We start from the raw sequence: 21,373 nt of genomic DNA on the forward strand, positions 1-21,373 counted from the left end.
AAAATTCCAAGGCAACCACCTCTGAGTTTCAGCACCTTATTAAGCCACTCAATGCAAAGATCCAAATGAGTTTATTACAATGTAAACTTTTGTTACACATAAAAACTTAGAAATACTTCAAGATTATATACTTTAAATTTATAATCTCATCCTCAAAAATACAAAACAGAAGAGCATGGAAAAGTCAGTTATTTGTATATTGGATTATTCATGCAGCCTACATAAAATTTATGTAAAAGTATTATTTACTAAAAATTGGCAAGTTATTAAAAATGGATGTCAAACCTAAAATGTTTCCATTTCTAGCTGTGATTCATAGACATGTTAGAAACCCTAGTAAAAATCTTGGTTTAAATTCTTTAAAGGTAACACAACAGCTGAACTCTTAAAAAAATATATGGGTCTCATACTAAATAAATGGCTTTGGACAATTTTGTGTCTATTTCCTAATACACAAAAAAGCAAGGATTAATACTTATTTCAGAAATGTGAGATTAATTGTATGTATTGCAAAAAGTATGTGGCATTTCTGTGTTTTAACTTTAATCAAGTCAGTGCAACTCCAGTCTTCATTTGGTGTGTAGCTGTATACACATCTTCTACCTCCAAATGTTCTTTGCCCACACAACATTCTCTTGCCCACACAAATGTTCTTTGCCACACAACAATAGTTGTGCTATTTTGATATTCTGATCATGAACTGAGTATAGCCAGCCATCTTTAGTGTTCAGACTTGTTCTCAGCAGATAAGGTCTAAGTCTTAGGATATTCTGGAACTGGTGCCCTGATTACAGCCGCCTGTAGGACCACGGGCCGTCAGCTCCTAACCACGCTGTCTAAAACTACAGCCAACTTGGAATTTGGGCACGTGAGCCTGTACTTAGGGTTGCATGGACAAAAGTGTCAGCAGTCCTACCAGGACCACAATTCAGTCCTTGTTAACAAAAAGGGAACTACATCAAAGGGATCTGACTTAGGTAGCTAGGCAGACGCCCCTTACAATTCAAGAAAATAACATCAAATTAGTGGTGCTTTGGCATTAGCATAAGAGACTTAGGAAATTTAAGACAATTTTAAAGACATATAGTTAACATGATGCCATCCAAACATAATGAGGGTGGGACATATCAATATTTCCCAAGAACTGATATGAATAATAAGACAAAGACTACACAAAAGTCAAATATCAATACAATCCTAAAATAAATGTATACAAATCATAGGACAGTAAGTGCTAGGAAATGTTACTGTTTTGTCCCTAAAAACACTTTAGAGTTCCAAAAGCAACAGTTTTATTAGGAATGAATGTTACAGAAACTATAGGCTCTTAAATCTAAAACACACTAATGTGTGGATCAGGTACATTTGATCAAACATATCTTTAACATAAGCAATCCCCTATCACTTTGAATTAGCTACTTAAATATAAAACCTCTTCTCACCATCTTTATTTGCCCATTCAAAAGTGTCTATATCTTTCGGGATTTTGACATCTTTTAATTAAAAACTATATACAAAACTGCAAAGCCAACCACACTGCAGTATATAATGCTAAAACACTACTGGTATGAGAATGTTAAAACAGTAAGTCAACCTTACAAACCGATAAAAATGGGATAATGTATTAATACTTAAGTAATCACTAGATTTTGTTCTGGTTTTCAGAAAACCAGACATTCTGTCTCATTTCTAACTTCTGATGACACGTTTTGTATTCAACAGAAGCATGAAAGGGATTATTTTTGTTGCAATTCTAACAAACTTTAGCTTGCTATTTATCCAAGCTGCCCCTATATTCCTCTAGCGACGGTCATTAGCCTCTGCTGTACAGAATAAGCCTACTTAAATAATCCAGATTAGAATGTTCAATGAGAAATTATTTTCCACATGAATTCCTTCAGTAAATACACAGGGTGACATAGTATATTCTTTAAACTGTGCACATTCTTAGATAAACTTTGGTAAACAGAGAGAGAGACTTCAGAAAAACATATTGAAGTGATTTCATTTAAAAAGGTTATTATGTGTTGGTTAAAAAAGAGGATCAGCATCAGTATCACTGAAATTAGTGTAACTATAACAATGTTTAGAATCTTAAAAAATTCAACTTTTTCCTCTTTATCAGGCCAGGCACAGGGAATCCTTTTTGAAGAGATCTTCATTTCAGGAATGAGAAGTTTCTTAATTTGTCCAATTTCTGTTCTGCTCCAATCTTCTTTCAATACTTGGCTTACTCGAGGATAAATTTCAACAGGTTGGACCTTAGGAAGTGGTCTTTGTTTCAAGATCTGCACACGTTGACGGACATCGTCAACTTTTTCAAGAAATTTAAGTGGAGACTCTTCTTGTAAAGATGTTGTCAGTGTCACTAATTCAAGCTGCTGCTCTCTTATTTCTTTCATTCTTTCAATTTGTGGAGTATATTCTTGATTAATCAGATTGCCAACATCACAAAGAGCTGTTAGGAAAATTTTTTTTTTCTGTTCTAATGTATCACTAAGCTCCTTAAAATATTGGAGAACAACTTCCTTATCACCTTGGACCATTTTCTCTGAATGAAATTTTTGTTCTTCCAGCTTTTCAATAAGACAAGTAAGATCTGTCCAGTGTGTGTCAGTTAACTGTTCAAGCAGTTTCTGAGGGGTGTCCTTTTCTTTCATATAGGCACTCTGAAGGTCGTCTATAGGATGACCATGATGTTGACCTATGGTAAGGCAATGACCACAAACTAATTTTTTATCCAGGAGACAGTAAACATTTAAGGGCTGCCTGTAATGCTCAGGGCAGGTGATGATATCTGGATGGTCTTCTTGCTGGTACTTTTCAATAATAGCCCTTAATGCAAAATTAACGGGTAAAGATTCAATACCACTTGGAGCAATTTCAATAATACTTCTGCAGTTAGGGCACTTGAGTGGAATGCGTAAAGGTCTCCATATATAAAAGTTACCAGTTGCCTGTAGCACATTTTCCAAACAATTTCTACAAAATGTATGAGAGCATGGTAGTACACGAGGATCTTCAAAAATACTGTAACAAATGGGACATGTTAACTCATCCTCAAAATTGTGCATTTCCTGTCGAGAGAAAAAAGTATTTTAATTCTACACATAACAAAGACATATGCACACATATAAAGTTTTAAGTGTTAACCTACAAACTTAATATATTGCACTTGTCATTTACAAGAGGATTTCTAAAATAATTTTCTATATAATTTAATTCCTAATAACTGATTATTGATAACCTTTAAGAGTTACTTTGGGGTGTTCTGTTGGAAGTCTACTTAATGATTATAAATAGTCTGAGCAACTTTTTACATTCTAAGATGCCAAAATCAAAACTATACACAACTGATGAATAGTTAAAACTATTAAATAACAAGTTGATTCTTAGCAAAATTACTTTCTTCAACTCATATTCCCAGTTGACTCAACCACAGTTTCTAAAGTAAGTTACTAAATTTCTAACTGTTCTATAAATTTTTCAGGTTCTTGAATTAGAATACTAGTGTATGTGCTTAAAGCCCTGAATCAGCACAGTGTAATATTCTAAAGTAATGTTAATTGGAAGATTGGGAAAGGGAACACATTTCTGAACTAGTCCTGGCAATAAAGTTTGAAGGATGAAGTGTGGATGGCGGTGATTATGAATCACTGACACTCGAGCGTTAGTGCTAAGAACACCATCTTTCCTTTAGGAAAGAAATCCAGCAACAGTTCAGAGATCTTCTCTGACGTAAGTGACTTCACTTCTTGGCAAGCTATTACTGGTTATTTCCAACAAGCCTTCCAAGTGCCATTCTTGTAAAATCTAAAGCTTACCAAAGCCTCCTCTATAAAAACTGTTACAAGTTTCAATAAACAACATCTACAAATAACTGTACTTTTAATAAACATAAAAACCTCTTCAATCTTTATAGTTCTATGTGCCCCATCTTCACCATGTGCAAAACCAAACTCCTTCAAGCCTGAACTTGAGTGCCACCTCCTTCCCCAGATTTGGTCCCCTGTTAATCTCACTGAACACTGCACTTCTACTTTCTAGCACTTAGATGGACTTTATTTAAAAGACTTGTGGGGATTCCCTGGTGGTCCGGTGGTTAGGACTTGGTGCTCTCACTGCCAAGGCCCATGTTTGACACCTAGTTGGGGAACTAAGATCATGCAAGTTGCGTGGCATAGCAAAAAAACAAACAAAAATAATAATAAAAGATTTTATCACCTTCTTCTATACATTAGAATACAAGCCTCCAGTAAGTGCAGGCATTCTGTCTACGTGCAGAACCTGACAACAGGCACTCACTCACTGGCTGAGTAAACCCTGCCCCATTAGAGACCAATGCTAATAAAATGTCAGACCTTAGTTTTAGGGTTCTTCTATTTTAAAACAGCAAAATTTCTGCTTAGGAGACGTTCTATCAAGAATACATCTGAAAACAAAATACGCCGTTCAGACTAACAACATTAAGAACTATAATGAGCCAAGATGTGCGATACTAATAAGCCTGAACTGTGAAGCATTCCAGGAAACAAAAGTAACTGAGCAACAGAACAGAAGATGACATTATTCACTGCAGATGAATTCAAGTGCCTACATGTTGGGAAGTCTTTATGATTATCTTGTACCTACAGAGAGCTCTGAAATTGAAAAACTACCCAAGAAAAACAAAATGTTTTTTCAATTTAAGTCATGTCAGAATTCATAATGAAGAAATAAACAGAATAACATTTTGCAAAGGAATAAAATTTAAACAATGGACATATATTCAATTTAGATTTAATATTAGTTATTTAATGCAAGTATCAAAAAGTAACCCTAAAACTGAACACAATCTTTCCCTCCAAAATCCTATACTCGTTAAAAAGTTAGAAAACATTTTCCCTGGGAACCCATTTAAGGATCCCAAAAGTTCAACTTTTTTTAGGAGGAGGATATTCAAAATAACCATACTGTAAAGAAAATATCATCTCTTGAACTTACATAAAATGGAAGCATTAGATATCCTGGTCTCAAAAGTTACTTCTATAGCAAATATAGAATACCTACAATACTTTCTAGAACTAACACCAAAAAAAGATGTCCTTTACATCATAGGGCCTAGAATATAAAAAGAAGAAATCAAGAGATAACTGGAGTAACAGGCAAGTTTGGCCTTGGAGTACAAAATGAAGCAGGGCAAAGGCTAACAGTTTTGTCAAGAGAACATGTTGGTCATAGCAAATACCCTCTTCCAACAACCCAAGAGACAACTCTATACATGGACATCACTAAATGGGAAAAGCTCTATACAGTCAGCAAAAACAAGACCTGGAGCTCACTGGCTCAGATCATCAGCTGCTTTTTGTAAAATTCAGGCTTAAACTGAAGAATGTAAGGAAAACCACTAGACATTCAAGTATGACCTAAATTAAACCCCTCATGATTATACAGTGGAGGTGACGAAAGTGTGTTAGTCACTCAGTCATGTCCAACTCTGTGACCCCACAGACTGTTACCCACCAGGCTTCTCTGTCCATGGAATTCTCCAGGCAAGAATACTGGAGTGGATTGCAATTCCCTTCTCCAGAGGAACTTCCCAACCCAGGGTTCGAACCCTGGTCTCCTGCCTCACAGGCAGATTCTTTACCATTTGAGCTATAGGGTAGTCCGTAGAGGTGACGAATAGGTAGACTCAGATCTGGTAGACAGGGTGCCTGAAGAACTATGGATGGAGGTTCGTAACACTGTACAGGAGGCAGTGACCGAAGTCACCGAAAAAGAAATGCAAAAAGGCAAAGTGGTTGCTAAGGAGACTTTACAAATAGCTGAGGAAAGAAGAAAAGTGACAGGCAAAGGAGAAAGGAAAAGATATACCAACTGAATGCAGAGCTCCATAGAAGAGAAAGGAGACAGAAGAAGGCCTTCTTAAGAGAACAACGCAAAGAAACAGGGAAACAACAGAATGAAAAAGACTGGCGATCTCTTCAAGAAAAGGAGAGATATGAAGAGAATATTCCATGCAAGGATAGACACAATAAAGGACAGACATAGTATGGACCGAACAGAAGCAGAAAAGATTAAGAAGAGATGGCAAGAATACACAGAAGAACTATACAAAAAAAGGCCTTAATGACCCAGATAACCACAATGGTGTGGTCGCTCACCTAGAGCCAGATATCTTTTGAGTGTGAAGTCAAGTGGGCCTTAGAATGCATTACTATAAAGAAAGCTAGTGGAGGTGATGGAACCCCAGCTGAGCTATTTAAAATCCTAAAAAATGATGCTGTTAAAGTGCCACACTCAAAATGTCAGCAAATTTAGAAAACTCAGCAGTGGCCACAGGACTGGAAAAGGTCAGTTTTCATTTCAATCCCAAAGAAGGGCAAGGCCAAAGAATGTTTTAACTACCATATGATTGCATTCATTTCACATGCTAGCACAGTAATGCTCAAAAATCCTTCAAGCTAGGCTTCAACAGTACGTGAACTGAGAACTTCCAGATGTACAGGCTGGGTTTAGAAAAGGCAGAGGGACCAGAGATCAAACTGCCAACATCCACTGGATAATAGGAAAAGCAAGAGAATTCCAGAAAAACATCTAATTCTGCTTCACTGACTATGCTAAAGCCTTTAACTTTGTAAATCACAACAAACTGGAAAATTCTTAAAGAGATGGGAATACCAGACCACCTTACCTGTCTTCTGAGAAACCTGTGTGCAGGTCAGGAAGCAACAGTCAGAACCAGACATGGAACTGACGGGTTCCAAATTGGGAAAGTAGTACGACTAGGTATTGTCACCCTGCTTATTTAATTTATATGCAGAGTAAACCATGCAAAATGACAGACTAGATGAAACACAAGCTGGAATCAAGACTGCCAGGAGAAATATCAACAACTTCAGATATGCAGATGATACCATGCTAATGGCAAAAAGTGAAGAGATACCATAAAGCCTCTTGATGAGGGTGAAAAGGGAGTGTGAAAAAGCTGGCTTGGAACTCAACATTAACAAAACGAAGATCATGGCATCTGGTCAAACAGAAGGGGAAAACATGGAAGGAGTGACATATCTTATTTTCTTGGCTCCAAAATCACTGTGAATGGGGACTGCAGCCATGAAATTAAAAGACACTTGTTCCTTGGAAGGAAAGTTATGACAAACCTACTGCAAAGCATGCGTACTCAGTCGCGTCTGATTCTTTACGACCCCATGGACTGTAGCCCTCCTCTGTCCATGGGATTATCCAGGCAAGAATACTGAAGTGGGTTGCCATGCTCTCCTCCAGGGGATCTTCCCGACCTAGGGATCAAATCCAAGCCTCCTGCATTGGCAGGTAGATTCACCACTGAGCCACCTGGAAAGCTCAAGACAAACCTAGACAGTGTATTATAAAGCAGAGACATCACTTTACCAACAAAGGTCCATACAGTCAAAGTTATCGTTTTTTCAGTAGTCATGTATGGATATGAGAGTTGGACCATAAAGGCAGCTGAGTGCTGAAGAATGGATGCTTTCAAATCATGGTGCTGGAGAAGATTCTTGAGAGTCCCTTGGATTACAAGGAGATCAAGCCCGTCAATCCTAAAGGATATCAACCCTGAATATTCATTGGAAGGATTGATTCTGAAACTGAAGCTCCAATACTTTGGCCACCTGAAGTGAAGAGCCAACTCATTGGAAAAGACCCTGATGTTGGGAAAGATTGAAGGCAAAAGAAAAAGGGGGCGAAAGAGGATGAGATGGTTAGATAGCAACACCAACTCAAAAGACATGAATTTGAGCAAACTCCAGGAGACAGTGGAACACAGATGATCCTGGCATGCTGCAGTCCATGGGGTCGCAAAGAGTCCGACACGACTTAGTGACTGAACAACAACAAACAGCATATATTTTTAACAAAATTTAATCAGAAGTGTGTAGATAACTTGAAGATACAGACACCAAATCTACTCTCAAATTACCCTCTTCTAGCTGTTATGAAAAACTGATTTTAGCCAACACATTCATGAGAAGTGAAGACTGGCTAACAGAAGTAAGCCTGATTGAAAATAACTATTAATATGTAAGGTCAGGAACTTCCTAACTCTGGGTGCTGCCTGAGAAACAGAAGATAAAAGTGGCTATCATGCTTAAGGGCTAGTTCTTCCAGAAACTAGTATGAAATTTATTTATTTATTTATTTATTTTTTTTTTCAGAAACTAGTATGAAATTTTATGTACCAGGAATTTTACATAACCAGTCTAGACTCTTGAGGAGGGGAAAGGAGCAACAAACTTTTCCAATGAGTACTTTCTGGGATGAGTATCTTGGATTTAGCTATGCTGTGTGTAACTACAACACTGGAAACTAAAAGACAATGAAGCAATTCTTTAATAGGAAAACATGGCTTCCAACCTAAAACTGTACACCCAGAAAAAGTAAATTTTGATAGTAGTCTAAAGATAGTTTGACACAAGAGATCTCAAAACCCACTACCTGGGTTTTGAAACACCCACTACCTGCCATTTCTTAAAAAAAAAAAACTACTGCAGGAAGACAAGAAAAACAAGAATTCTCACCAGAGTAACTGTGAAATGGAATCCTAGACAACTGTGCAGCAAGCCTAGAGAAAAAGTCTAGAGGAAGAAGACAGAAATCCAGAAGAAATGTCTTTAAGTAAATGAATGGAACAGACAATATTTCATGTGTCTGAACATACTGAGAGGTAATGAGAAAACTAAATGTAAGAGAAAATGATGGAGTCATGAAAAAAGGAAATATTATAGCACATTATATAATTCAATTGTCCCATTAATCATAACATTATAAATATTAATACTGATTTTACCAAAAAGCATGACTGTTATGGATTGAATGTGTCTCCTGAAAATTCATATACTAAAATCCTAACCCTGAATGTGAGAGTATATATGAGGCAGAGGTAATTAGGTCTTGACAGCTGAGCCCTCATGACTGAGATGCGCCCCTTAAAGGAAGAGATGCAGAGCTTGCTCCCTCTCTGTCTCTGCTCTCTGCCATGTGAAGGCACAGCAGGAAGAGAGCTCTGGCCAGAACCGAACTGTGCCAGCGTCATGATCCTGGACTAACAAGCCTACAAAACTGCAAGCAATCAATGACTGTTGTTTAAGAAATCAATGACTGCTGTTTAAGGTAGGTTTGTTGTAACAGCTCAAATTAAGAAAATGAGAAAGTTATATTGAGAGGAGGGAATAGGGAAGGAAACAGTGTTTAAGAATTTATCTTAATCTTCCCTTATAAGAAGTCAATACATACCTAAAAATGAAAAACCAAAATCCCATCAAAAGCCAATTATTTAGAAATATAGAAGCAATACCAAAAGAAATATTTAAATGGAATGAAATGACTGCTTCTGGAGAGCAGGAATCAAGACTCGGGAACATGAGGGCAGGAGGCTGCTGTTTTCCATTATAAACCTAAATTCTCTTTTACTTTCAACAAATTAAAAGGCAATTTAAAATGTTAAAATTTTAAATAAAGAAATAAAGACAATCTCACATGCATCTAGGCAGTAAAGACACTTTTAAAAAAGGAAAATAAAAACATAATGATCTCAAAATTCTCTGGGAGACTATAATTTCTAAAGATGGCCACAAAAATTATTTCTCAGATATATTATTCTGAGATGTGACTTTGCTGGTATTCTCTCAAGAGATGAAATCTAATCTCCCCTCAAAAAGATCTGGGCAAGACGTGTGACTGCTCTGACCAATAGGATACAGAGCGACAGTAAGACAGTTCTGGATATAACCCTTAGGTAGCCTAGCAGATTGTTGCCTCTTTGCTATGTAAAAATTCTATCCTGCTCTGCTGATGAGGCCAAGTGGAGGAGCAATGAAGTGCCAGACATGTGAGTGAAAAAGTCATCCTGGACATCAGGCATCCAAACCTTCTATTTGTTACACAGCAGTAGATAAACAGAACACCTCCAAAGCAACTGGAAATGTTAAAAGACAATGTAGCAGTCAATACCCACAAGGGTCAGGAAGGAAAAGGATATGACCTAAGAATTCTCTACCCAGCCAAGATGCAATTCATTCCTTAGTAACTAAAGAAGTAATATAAAAAGGATTCATCTTTTTTAAAAAGTTAGGGGGAAAAAAAGAAAATGAACCTAGGAAAAGCAAAAGAAAAGAACAATTCTAACTCATGAAGAAAACTGTGAATTAGAAAACAGAAAACTGTTAGAATTGATAAACCCGAGGCCTGGCTCTTTAAATAAACAAACCTTTAGCTATCTATGATAGGAAGCTTCCAAGATGGACCTCTACCTCCTAGATGTCACATCCTTTTGTAATTCCCTTCTCTTGAGCGTGGGTTGGACTTAGTGACTCCCTTTTAACAATACAGCAGATGTAACTTTAAGATTCTGTAATAAAAGACCAGGCTTCTTTCTGGAATGCTCTGGCTCTCTCCATCTCTCTTAGATCACTCTCACTAAGGGAAGGAGGATGCCACGCTGCAAGCAGACCAAGGTCCACCGCTGCGGCAAGAAACTAAGACCCTTAGTCTAACAACCCCCAAGAACCTGAAAACTCAAGCAACTACATAATGAGCAGATACTTCAGGTCCAGTAAAATCTGGCAATGACTGCAACATCATGAGAGATCACGGGCCACATCATGAGAGACCACAGGCCAGAAGCAGACTGCTAACCTGCTCCGAGATTCCTGACCCAAGGGAACTGTTTTCAATTTTAAGAGCTAAAATGTGGGATTGGTTATGCAGCAATAGGGGCTTCCCTGGTGGCTCAGATGGTAAAGAATCTGCCTGTAATGCAGGACACCGGGGTTCGATCCCTGGGTCGGGAAGATGCCCTGGAGTAGGAAATGGCAACCCATTCTAGTATTCTTGCCTGGAGAATCTCATGGACAGATGAGCCTGGCAGGCTACTGTCCACTGAGTCACAAAACAGTTGGACATGACTGAGCGACTAAGCGTGCAATGCAACGCAAACAAGAGGATTAAGAAAGAAATAACAAATGTACTAAGTTTAGCATTAAAAAAAGGAAATAAGCCAAATATGGGAAAAGCCAAAATTACAGAGAATACCTATGCTATATTTGAAAGTCTACAAGAAATTAACTATTCTTTACTGTCAGTTCCAACATCAAAATTGACCAGAGAAGATAAACCAAACCATGAGAGAAATTCACAAGCTGGAAAAGTGCTACTCTGGGGAAAAAAAAAAAGGGTCTGGGAAAAAAAAGGTGGGAAAGGGAGAAAGCTTCTCTGGTGGGTTCATCCAAGTGGTTAAAAACAATTACTTGTACTACTGCTCAGGAATACAAGATAGCACGTTTGCAAACTGTTTTGAGGATAGTATAACATAACTGCAAAACCTAACAAAGACAACTCAAAACTAAAAATAGAACAATTACAAAAATGAATACAGATGTAAAATCCTGAACACAGTATTAGCAAAAACAAATCCTGATCACATTAAAAGAATACAGTACAGAACCAAATACAGTTCTTTCTGAAAATGTAAAGTTAACTCAGTAACAGAAAATTACTCAATTAGGTCAATGGAGAAAAAAATGTATGATCACAATAGACATGAAAAATGCACATAATATAAAAGCCAATAAGCACAGTCTACAAAGACAAAGTAAAATGGTGGTTGCCAGGGGCTAGAGGGAGGAGAGTTGAAGAGTTATTGTTTAATGAGTGCAGCTTCACTTTGGGAAGATGAAAATGTTCTGGAGATAGATGGTGATGGCTGCACAACAAGGTGAAATGTACTTAATGCCACTGACTATACACTTAAAAATGGTTAAAATGGTAAATTATATGTAAGTTTCAAAACAATAAAAAAAAAACTTTAAAAATGTTTTTAAGTGTCTTGCCTATTATTCAGCCAGGCTCAACCCTGCCAAATTAATTTTGGAATCAATTTCTATTATTCTATAATTTTAAAAAGCAAAAAAATTAAAACCCAAGTAAAATGTTATTTTCCTCCAGCGGGGACTAAGAGACAAAGGACAAACTGATAACTTAGTTCAAGATTTCCTGCTTCCCTTTTAAAAGTCACCAAGAAATATAAAAAAGAAATCTTTTCAGAAACAAACCTGAAGCTAAATCATCTACTTATAAATTATTTCTCAGATTTCTTGTGCTTAAGTGTCAAAACAAACACATAATTGAACTTCTAAAGTTTTTATGCAGTCTCTCTCCACAAAGTTGATTTTCTATGGAGTCTCCACAGTGTCTAACCAGCTTATTATGTATGGTCAGCACTGACAGAGGACGGAGAACTGGGCATACCAAAAATATCATTCTCCTGTGTAAACTATTTTTTAAAAGCCTTAATTCCCCAATGCATTATTGTCTTTCATCTCTAAACATGAATGGTTATAAAACATTCATTAGTTTACCACCTCTGAAGAGAAATTTGCTACATTATAGAGTTAGATGACTTACTCTAGGACTTAAGACAGTGAGTCAGCTATAGGTCTGGGAAAATTCAAGAAGTGCCACCACCCAAGCTGGGTCTCACATCTCTGTGGCCCTAACTGATTAAAAAAAAAGAAGAATAAATGTACAAAAATAATGAAGGATCACCTAATTCAAAACAAAACAAAAAAATTTCTATGGTCAGATCTGATTTTTAACTCTGCCCATTTGTACTCTTTTCCTGCATTGTGACATCAACCTGTTCCCTCAGACTAAAAAAAGACCAGGCTCCTCTGTCCACAGAATTCTCCAACCACGAATACTGGAATGGGTAGCCATTCCCTTTTTCAAGAGATCTTCCCGACCCAGTGATCAAACCCAGGTCTCCTGCATTGCAGGCAGATTCTTCACCATTTGAGCCACCAGGGGAAGCCCATTAATGCAATTTAATGAGCAACTGATATGAGGAGTTAAGATTTTCTTTGCCTTTTTAAGAAATAGTTTTCAAAGTGAAAATACATACTTGGTGGAAAAAATTCAACAATGTTTGCTGAAAAGCAACGTTAAAACTAACATCAACTAAGATCAAAATTTCATCTTGCCAGAATAGCTAAACTATGGTCCCTTACTTTAAGGGATAGCTGCTGTTATTGTTGTTTAGTCACTAAATTGTGTTCAACTCTTTCACCACCCCTTGGACTGTAGCCTGCCAAGCTTCTCTGTCCATGGGATTTCCCAAGCAAGAATACTGGTACAGGTTGCAACTTCCTTCTCCAGGGGATCTTCCTGACTCAAAGGTTGAACAGTGTCTCCCACATTACAGGCAGATTTCTCTCTTTTTTTCTTTTTCTCCCTCCACAGCTGAGCCACCAGGGAAGCCCCAAATTACAGCTACCTGGTGATTAAAAAGAAATGCAGTGGGGGAATGAAAGGATCAAGAGGGAGTGTGTATGTGTATTTACACACATACTTATGGCTCATTCACACTGTTGTATGGCAGAAACCAACACAACATTATAAAGCAGTTACACTCCAATTAAAAGTAAAAATAAATAAAAAAGGAATGCAGGGCCTTCCCTGGCAGTCCAGGGATTAAGACTTTGCCTTCCAATACAGGGGATGCTGGTTTTGATCCTTGGTCCAGGAGCTAAGATCTCACATGCCCTGGAGCTAAAACCCAAAACATAAGACAGAAGCAATATTATAACAAATTCAACCAAGAGTTTATAAAAAAGGTTCACACCAAAAAAAAAAAAAAAACCTTAAAAAAAAAAAAAAAAAGGAATGCAGCAACAGTATGTAGATGCATGGTAAAAAGGTACCCCAACAACTTAATAAATTCAACTTGCAGATCTGTAAGTGTTAAACATGTGTGTCTGTATTAAGATGCACACATTCTTGTAAAATTTCCAGCAGCAGGGTAAACAAAAGTTAACAGTGACTAAGGTATAGGTCAGATAAGAGAGTTGTTTGCTTTTCATTTTATGATCCTTCTACATGCTTCGAATTTTACATACCACCAACATGCACTCCTTTTTTAAAAAAAGAGTCAAAAATTGAAATCACCTTACAGTTTAAAATTTTACTGAAAATCTCTTTGGTATTCACTCAATCTCCCAGAACTTACCACTTAGTTGACTTTCTGCTTTGGAGACTGAATATATATCTTCTTCAACTTTTTCGGATTCTTTTACCCTTATTCTGAAATAAAATTATTTTATCTTAATGTTCCAGATTCACATTCTCAAAAAAAGTTAAGTACGACATCCTAGGAAGTATCACTATCTTTAATACTTACCTTCCCTGTGCCTCACTGTGTGTGTGTGTTTTTTAAAGTAGTGACAAGGATCAATAGCTGTGGAGCAGGTATCACTGTAACTTGAAAATCCCAACCAATCTGTGACCAAATAAACTGTCACAAAGGACCTCTTTTTATAGAGTCAAGTATCTCGAAAACATTAGGCAACAACGGTGATGACGGAGCAAACCTTCATGGTCATGCTGGAGAGCTGAGTGTTAACTGGAAGGCAAGCAGCACTCATAGGAGTGAAAGGTTATGCCAGTTAAAGATCACAAATCTTGATTTAGGTTTTTCACATCAGTACGTCTGTTCATCTCTCAGTTCTGCCACGTAAATGCTCAGAGTCCGGGGAGGTGTTTTACCTAGCACCTCTCACAACTGCCGTTTCACATCCGTAAGATGGGTATAACAACACCTACCCTGTTAATTCCGGTGAGAACGTCTGCCAGAGAAGGGGCTCAAAACACCAGGGCCCTTCCTTCACCTTCCCTTTCTCGAAGGTTTACGACAAATCCTTCCGGGCCTCTCTCCCCACGCGCCTCGGCGTCCCCCACTCCGACCCCCGAGAGGTCGCCCAGCTCGGCGGAGTCCGCCCCTTTCCCCACCCCACCACAGAGGGCCTCGTCTCTCACGGAAATGCAGCTCCATCCCGGCGAGAGGGAAAACAAGGTTCCCCCAACTCTTCACCCGGGACAAGAGGGAAGAGACGCAGGACCCAAGCCAGCCCTCTGAATTACCAAGCCTCAGACACACACAGTACACCAGCCTGGGCTACAAGGAAAGAGGAGGGACCCACAGCCGCCTTGTCGGACCGAAGAAAAGCTCCTTAAACTCACCGTGAGGACGGGAAACCGGGAACTCCACTAGCAGCGGCAGAGCGGCACGGCCTCCGGACGGATGCTGAGGGCTGCTTGGCGTCCCCGCCCTCCGCCCTGAGGCCTTCAGGTGCTCAGAAGAGGCGGAGCTCGGGCGCCTCAGGACGCAGGCGCAGTCTCCCGGCAACCTTCAATTGCGTAGCCTCAGCCAATGAGAAAGAGCGCGGGGCCGCGGTTCAAAAGTAAACTGCCCACAGCTGGGGCTGAAGCGGGGGCAGGGTCGCTAGGGCTCCGGTCGAGGCCGGCGGCGAGCGTCCCGCGCCTGCGCACTAGGAGCGGGTGCAGCTCGGGAGCGGGTGCAGCTCTGGCGCTGCCGAGGCGGGCTGCTAGGGTGGCTTCAGTGGGCGGGGGCGCTTCTGGCTGCCGAGTCCTGGAGCGTCTGGCCTGGAGTCCTTCTGGGGGCCTCTGGATGGCGTCCCGGGAGAGGCGGGGCCTGGCGGAGGCCGATGATTTCTACAAAAGATTCCTAGAACTACTTCTGTTTTTTATTTTAACGTGGAGCCAAGTCGGCACGTCCTAATTCTAGACCTTCAAGCGCAGCGTCTTCCGTCGTGACTTCATAGGTTCCCAGCACCCTGAGGCGTCCTGAGTGCACAAGCACCCCAGTGAGCGAGCGCCATCCTCGCCTGAGCCCGGTTTCGCTTTTGTTTACAGCATCTGGAGACACAAACCCATCAGAACACTTGTTCCCGTATAGGAGAGGGCTTCTGATGACTGGGAATTCTCTTGTACTTAAAGAGAACTAACTCTGAGGGGTAGTGGGACCTTAAGACTCAATTAGGACCATTTCCCTCCATCTTGTCCTACCACTACTCTTCGTCTCGCCTCCGCCGCCTCTCCACGATACGAAATTGTTGTCTAGAGGTGACTATTGCACAGAATTCCTGATTTCCAATTTAATTTCTCCGCCAAATTCCTATTTCACTTTCTTAACCCCTAGAATCACAAAACAAACAGTTCAGTCCTTTCTTTTTTCTTAAGAAACTTTTTATCCAACTATATCTCAAGATACACCCTCATCACACTTCCCTCTAAAATGTAGTTGGAAGTTACTTACTGTGGTAAGTAAAGCTGTGAACCTCAGTATACTCTGTATTGCTAGGACTTTCAGATCTTAGACTCATACAGTAAATTACAGAAAAATATTAAACAATAAAATTTAGTATCAGTGAGTCCTGAGTTAATCTCAGACGTCTTCACCAGTTTTAACTACTGAAAGGGTTACTTACGTTGTGTGAATTCCAGTGCTATCCAGGCTATCTGCTGTTACATGGTGACATACATCCATTTAGACTTTACTACGTACATAGCTGAATTTTGTCTTGCAACGTTGGAATCATTCTGATACAGTTTTTAACTTGCTGTCGAAACAATATGTTGTGAATATTTTTCCATGGCTATAAATGTAACATATTTCTATAAAACTATTCTCTTTTGAAAAAAAAAAAAAAAAGTGTAAGGGTGATGTTAACAATGGACTTTAGGTGATAATGATGTGTCCATGTAAATCCACCACTTGTAACAAATCTACCGCTCTAGTGGAGGATGTTGATGATGGAGGAGACTATGCATGGGGGGGGCGGGGGCGCACGGGGCGGGCAGGAAATAATAATATATGGGAAGTCTCTGTACCAGCCCTTTGATTTTGCTGTTAACCTAAAATTGCACTTAAAAAAAGGTAGGTTTTTGTTTTTTTTTTTTTAAGTGTAATTGCTTCTGCTACTGCTGCTGCTAAGTCGCTTCAGTCGTGTCTGACTCTGTGCGACCCCATAGACGGCAGCCCACCAGGCTCCACGGTCCCTGGGATTCTCCAGGCAAGAACACTGGAGTGGGTTGCCATTTCCTTCTCCAATGCATGAAAGTGGAAAGTGAAAGGGAAGTTGCTCAGTCATGTCTGACTCAGCGACCCCATGGACTGCAGCCTACCAAGCTCCTCCGTCCATGGGATTTTCCAGGCAAGAGTACTGGAGTGGGGTGCCATTGCCTTCTCCTATAATTGCCTCTAGAATGAATGAATATGTCTGACTAATGCTTTGAGCTCTAATTTTTTCCACTTGTGTTTTCCCCCTTCCCTTCCTTACCTAAAGAATTATGTAATCGGAAGTAATTTCTCCCTAGACTTACCTGGCTTTTGTTTTCCAAAAGCCTCAATCCACTGAGGTAAATAACATTTGAGGGAAGAGGCTGAATGGGAGAAGTAAAAAGAAGCCCCAAATAAAGATGAATCAGGTCCTAGTGGAAGGAAACTATGAAACCTAAAAGGAAGGGCTACTTCTGTTTCTACAAAGAGACTGGCTTAGAGGCCCATGGATTCCCAACTTGATCAAAGATTTCTATAACCAGCATGATCACGGAGATACAGGAGCCTACAAATACAGTGGCAGCCTCAGCATCACAGTCCACTTGATATACTGGGGTTTGTGGACTGTGATACATGCATGTTACAGAATATAATGTTTGCCTGGAAAGGATGGACAGAAAGATAACTTTCAGAAAGATAACTCTCAGATGCAGAAGTACATGCTCAAAATCCATAAGGTTAAAAATCTGAGGTGCTTAGGACATGGAAGCAATGTGGATGTCCATCAACAGATGAAGGGGTACAGAAGTTGTGGTACATGTATATAATAGAGTATTACTCAGCTATAAAAGAAGTGCTTTTGTGTCAGTCCTAATGAGGTGGATGAACCTAGAGCCTATTATATAGGATGAAGTAAGTGAGAAAGAGAAAGACAAATGTTATATATTAATGCATACATATGGAATCTACAAAGATGGTACTGATGAAACTATTTGCAGGACAGCAGTGGAGACACAGACATAGAGAACAGACTTGAGGACACAGTGGGGGGAGGGGAGGGTGGAGCAGCTTGAGAGGATGGCGTGGAAACCTATATATTACCATATGTAAAATGGATGGCAGTTGGGAATTTGCTATGTGATACAGGAAGCTCAACCCAGAGCTCTGGACAATCTAGAAGTGGGGGATGGGGAGGGAAATGGGAGTGGGGTTCAGGAGGGAGGGAACATGTGTATACCTGTGGTTGATTCAGGTTGATATATGGCAGAAACCAACACAATATTATAAAGCAATTATCCTCCAATTAAAAAAGATTTAAATAAATCTGAGGTGATAAAGTGCTCAGCTACCCCAAAAAAAGGTGGGGAGGGAGAAAGTTCAGCTGCTTTGGGTCTATGCTTATATACTTGCAACAATCTCCTTTTGGAGACTGGAGATAAGGAAAGGATAAAAGATGAGAAATTTTTTGCAGTTATTAACAGGTGATACAAAAAGGCAATAAAGCACGAATTTTATGAGAAACGTTGGTGCTCAGGTCAGACTCCTGACTTAGACATTCTCTGTCTCAAGAAACAAAAGAAGAGGCCTCAGTGACAAGAAGGTGCCCTGTAAGCAAGCTAAACACTCTCCAATTTGGGGTTTTAACAGCTACCAAGTTTAAATACCCCTCTGTTGTCTCCCATCACGTTGACCTCACAGAATCATACAGTCAAGAGAATGTAAGGCTTTCCGAATTATAAGGCACCTGTGGTTGTTCGTATCTAGGACTTCAGGGAAAGCACAGCCACTGCTGGTGCCGTGATTACAGCGGCAGTGAACAAGGGCGATGAACTAAGAGGACTTACCGAACAGTTTTGCGGTCATTCTATCTGGAAATAAAAAAGCATTCAGGGGGCTTCCCTGGTGGTCCAGTGGTTAAGAATTCACCTTCCAATGCAGGAGACAAGGTTTGGGAAGATCCCACAGGCCTCAGGGCAACTAAGCCAATGCATCACAACCACTGAAGCCCACGTGCCTGGAGCCCTTGCTCTGCAAAAAGAGAAGCAACCCCAATGAGAAGCCCACGTACACTGACTCGAGAGCAGCTCCCGCATGCTGCAGCTAGAGAAAGCCTGTGTGCAGTCACAAAGACCCAGTGCAGGCAAAAAAAATTTTTTTCTTAACGTAGTTCCATTTTTTAAAAAATGTCCTAACTAGAGACAGGAGGGACTGAAGTAATAGGAGTGTGGGGGTGGGGGGAGCAGAAAAGAAGCAATTCAGAAATGGCCAACCTTGTATCTTCCCCAGGAGTCAGCAACCCTCCTGTAGCAGGCCTTACCTCCTTACCTGAGGGGGAGGCAGTACCTGTGGCTTCAGCGAAGTTAGAAGCTTAGACGGACTAATTTCTAAAATGAGACTGTATTCTGCAATGTAAAGAAGCCTCAGGACTTTGCTGCGTTCCCCAACAGTGACCAAAGAAATCAGGTCTCCTGGCATTGTTATCCAGGATCAAGGGAAGAACTTTCTGCATGGAGTATATTATAAAGGAACCATGGAAGAACCATGGAAGAATAGAATTAAAGATGCTATGGAGTTGATATGTTCTTGTCAAAATTACCAGTTATATTGTGTTGAAAACAAAAGTCCCAACCTCTACCACCTGTCGATGAACAGTGGGAGATCTATTATTCTTAAACAAAAAGATGTTTGTTATAGTGAGACAATGTTGGCAGAGATGGGGCCCAGCTCGTGACGGCTTCAGCAGACGGCCACTGTTCACCACTGCCCCGCCTCATTTCACAGACCCTCTCCTCTGACTCCTCTCCCAATGGAGCCGAACAGCCTATCCACGTTCCTGTGTCAAGTAGCTTAGACATTTCTTATTAGATAAGCTCCTGACTTCCCTACTCACAGGGTCAAGTTATTTTTCCTAAAATGAATAATAAAACATTCTTTCTCTACCAGAGATTCTGGCATCAATTGAAGAGACTCTATACTTTTCATCCTGTACCCATTTGATAGCAACCAAAATGAGTTGTGCATTTATAAAGATAATCTGCTCTGTGCGTTTAGAATGATAATCTTTTCAGCAAAAATTTTGTAGCATTCAAAACCACAAAACTCACATGGATGGTGAGAATTTTGCTTGACTACAGTTCAATACTTCTGGCTTCTAGTGGTTATTAGGCAGTTATAAGTTTCGTATTCACTCACAACTTCTGAATTCTTATGCACAAAGTTTACTCCGTTCAGTTGTAGCACTGACAAAAGTAGACGGTGTCAGGTCAGTGGCCAGATTACCAACAGTGATTTATGTGGTGACATTTCCAACAAGACAAGGGTCTGTGTTTCATAAAACTGGGAAGCTTTCTATAACTTAAAATGATTCAGCTGAAGAATGTTCCACTAAGTCAGAAATGACTGGTGGGGTTATCTTTACAAGTCTAGTGATCCTAGATTATGAAGAATTATGTGCAGTTGACAACATAGTTATCACAGGCAAAAAAAAATAACCTACAGAAACAATTCCTAGTTCTGATTGCAATATTCCAGAATATTTCAAATTTTCTCAAACATGATTATAACTTCATTTTCAAAATATTTTCTCAGCAAATATTTTTCACTTTACTTTTTTTACATAGTTATCGACTCTATTCCCCACACTTTACATCTCATACCTGTGGCTCATTTATTTTGCAACTGGAAGTTTGTAACTCATACGTCTCTCTCACCTATTTCTTTCCTCTCCCTGTCCTTCTCCCCTCTGGCTTCTACCTGTTTGTTCTCCGTTTCTATTTTACTATGCTTGTTCACTTCTTTGGTTTTTTAGATTCCACGTGTAAGTGAAGCCATACAGCAGGTGTCATTCTCTGACTTATTTCACTTAGCATTAATATCCTCTAGTTTCAACCATGCTTTTCCAAATGTTAAGGTTCCATTCTTTTCTATAACTGAGTATACATGGCAATTGTGTCATATTTTCTTCATCCATTCATTTATTGATAGGCACTTAGACTGCCTGCATGTCTTGACTGTTGTAATACTACTGCAATGAATATAGGAGTGCTTTCATTTTCTACTGATAATACCCAAGAGTGGAACTGCTAAATCGTATGGTAGTTCTCTTTTTAAATTTTTGAGGATTCTCCATACTTTTTTCCATAGAGGCTGCACAGTTTACATTCCTACCAACAGAGCACAAGAGTTCCCTTTTCTCTGCATCCTTGCCAATATTTGTTATTTGTTATCTTTTTTATCATAGCTATTCTGACAAGTGTGAGGTGGTATCTCATTTTTGTTTTGATTTGCGTTTCTCTGATGATTAGTGATGTTGAGCATCTTTTCCTGTTGGCCATCTGTATGTCTTCTTTGGAATAAAATGTTTAATTAGATCCTCTGCCCATTTTTTAATCAAGTTGTTTATTTTCAATATTGAGTTGTGTGAGTTCTTTGTATATTTTGGATATATCCATACTGATAAAAATGAATATGTGAGTAATTAAATAAAAAGGAGAGAAG

The 21,373-nt window shown here is 39.4% G+C and overlaps 1 protein-coding gene across 2 annotated transcripts; it reads right to left on the bottom strand.

Moving 5' to 3' along the window:
- Positions 1 to 55: 55 nt before the first annotated feature.
- Positions 56 to 15,207, bottom strand: TRIM59 (tripartite motif containing 59). Of its 2 annotated transcripts, XM_043875293.1 has the most exons (3): positions 15,037 to 15,207; positions 14,027 to 14,100; positions 56 to 3,077 (listed from the first exon to the last, which is right to left on the bottom strand). In XM_043875293.1, exon 3 carries the CDS (start codon positions 3,072 to 3,074, stop codon positions 1,866 to 1,868), a length of 1,209 nt encoding a protein of 402 aa, XP_043731228.1. In that variant the 5' UTR covers positions 3,075 to 3,077; positions 14,027 to 14,100; positions 15,037 to 15,207; the 3' UTR covers positions 56 to 1,865. The 2 variants fall into 2 exon arrangements, with proteins under 2 accessions (XP_043731228.1, XP_043731230.1); XM_043875295.1 differs by lacking the exon at positions 14,027 to 14,100.
- Between the last annotated feature and the right edge of the window lie 6,166 nt (positions 15,208 to 21,373).

Source organism: Cervus elaphus, chromosome 19 (assembly GCF_910594005.1).
Source record: "Cervus elaphus chromosome 19, mCerEla1.1, whole genome shotgun sequence".
Classification (NCBI taxonomy): domain Eukaryota; kingdom Metazoa; phylum Chordata; class Mammalia; order Artiodactyla; family Cervidae; genus Cervus; species Cervus elaphus.